Genomic DNA, 1,978 nt, shown 5'->3' with positions numbered 1-1,978 from the left:
TGCAGAACAGGCAGGCCTAGGCGTAAAATTCTTGGTTTACCTACTATTCTTGAATAATATTCTTATATTTTCTAACATTCAGGCTGCTAGAGCCCTAGCGAAGAATCTTAACTTAGTGTCTTAGCAAGGAATATTAAGCTTAAAACCTTCTACACTTAATAACTATTCTATTACTAGGCCTATAATGTTATTTAATAGCTTATTTTAAAGAGGAGACATAGTAGTATATTAATATAATAAAAGTATAGTTTATTAAGCAGAGCTACTATTGTAGCAGGATTAGGAGTTGTTGTGGCTATTGCAGCTGTTAGGACTGTTGGAGCTGTTAGCTCAAAATTGGCTAGACATTGAATGCACATTGAATAACTGTTGTAGGCCTACAAGTCCTACTGTTGCCCACAGTACAATGCCACGATTTCCCGATTTCGACAATGGAAAAACTTTTCCCGATGTAGGGTGTCCACACATGCAGTCAGGGTTAGTGCCTAGTACCCTAATTCGTGCTAGCCACGCCTTAAGCCCAAGGACCTCTATGCGTAGCAACACAATTGCTGTAGCTACGTGTTTGGGAACGCTGTCATATAGATGCAGTGGCTAGAAATCCCAGCTCTCCTTCCACGTAGGCGCCGACCTGTAAGGTTTTGCTGCGTGAAGCTCCCATCTCCTCCTCTATCTGTCTGTAAGGTCTATAGCAATCTCCTTAATTATGCTCCTTAACTATATCTACCTTCTATTAGGCTTGTTCCTTAGACCTATAGCAGCTGCCTTAGCCTGCCTACGCGCTATTTGTTTGTTAATAAGTTTTCTCCCTATTGATTGATTGATTGATTAGTTTAACGTCCTGTGTGAGTCTAAGACTATATAGGACGAGAGCAGTGGGGCTGCTCTAGTAATTTACAAGTTTTTTCTGTGTAAGGGAATAGTATATATAGGTTCGTAGACATATAGTGAGAGCCTGTGCTCTAGTTATAAACCAAGGAAATTAGTTGTCTGTTGTTTGCTGTAGGTACCACTTGCGTGTGCCTACTTTAGTTTCTTGAATAAAAGCTAGTGTAGCTTGGATTCCCCTGTCTGTGTCTAGGAGAAGGGACATTGTAAGTCTTGTCTCCTGTAGGCTGCTCTTTATTTTCTTTCTTGCTTCTCTGTAGTTTCTACAGCTAAGCAGTAGGTGTTGAGGTGTTTGTGTATATCTATAGCTACATTTAGAGCTTTCTGTTTTTGGGTAACGTGAGTGCATAGCGAGTGCGCCGGATAAGCGAGCGCGCCACCCCAACAAGCTATTAGGCCTTCTACACGCAATTGCTCAACACCACAACGTTATACTATAGGCAACAGTATATATTCTTAATCGCTAACATCTACTACATCTTTTTTACACATGCGCGAGTTGTGCCCTGTCTCACTGCAGCACTTGCAGTGCCTTTTGCCCTGCTTCCTGCACCTGTTCAGGCCCTACTCTCACGCGTTTCCCCCTCTACCTGCGCCCTAACGTTGCATTAGGCTATTAAATCCTCTACCTGTTCCTTTAAAAGGTCTCCACCCTTCTAGATCTACTTTCTTTTGCGTGATTTGCGCTTAGAAGCAGCCTTGTTTAACGCTTTAAGCTGCAGCACTCAGGCTGCCAATAACGTCTGCCTATGCAGTAGCATTGCAGTGCCTCTCTGCAGCTGATTAACAATCTCTACCATTAGAGTTAGTGACAATCCTTAGTGCTTTTAAATACAATTGCGAAGCAGTGTTGATTAAGACTCTATCTTATTGGCGTTAGTGGGTGTCTTAGGGTTCTATTAGGTCCCCCCTAGTAGAGGCGGTGTTGGCGTCTAAAGCTTGACATTAAGCTTTAATAGCACTACTAATAGATTATTAGGCAGTAAGCTAGTTGCCTTAAAGCTTGATGTGATGTTTGCCTTTAAGAACGCCTTCTTAAAAACCTTTGCAAATGTTGCAATAAAGGCCTTCTTATTAATTTGGCTAATGT

At 41.8% G+C, this 1,978-nt stretch overlaps 1 protein-coding gene across 1 annotated transcript; it reads right to left on the bottom strand.

Moving 5' to 3' along the window:
* Positions 1-1,006: 1,006 nt before the first annotated feature.
* On the bottom strand, positions 1,007-1,201 carry M421DRAFT_12746 (uncharacterized protein; the record flags this gene model as incomplete). Its single annotated transcript, XM_033587350.1, has 1 exon — positions 1,007-1,201. A coding segment is annotated over one exon (195 nt), but the record flags the coding sequence as incomplete, so codon positions are not given.
* Between the last annotated feature and the right edge of the window lie 777 nt (positions 1,202-1,978).

Source organism: Didymella exigua, assembly GCF_010094145.1.
Source record: "Didymella exigua CBS 183.55 unplaced genomic scaffold M421scaffold_38, whole genome shotgun sequence".
In the NCBI taxonomy this organism is placed as follows: Eukaryota; Fungi; Ascomycota; class Dothideomycetes; order Pleosporales; family Didymellaceae; genus Didymella; species Didymella exigua.
Note: the sequence above shows the minus strand (reverse complement) of the source record. Positions and strands in the feature narration are given on the sequence as shown.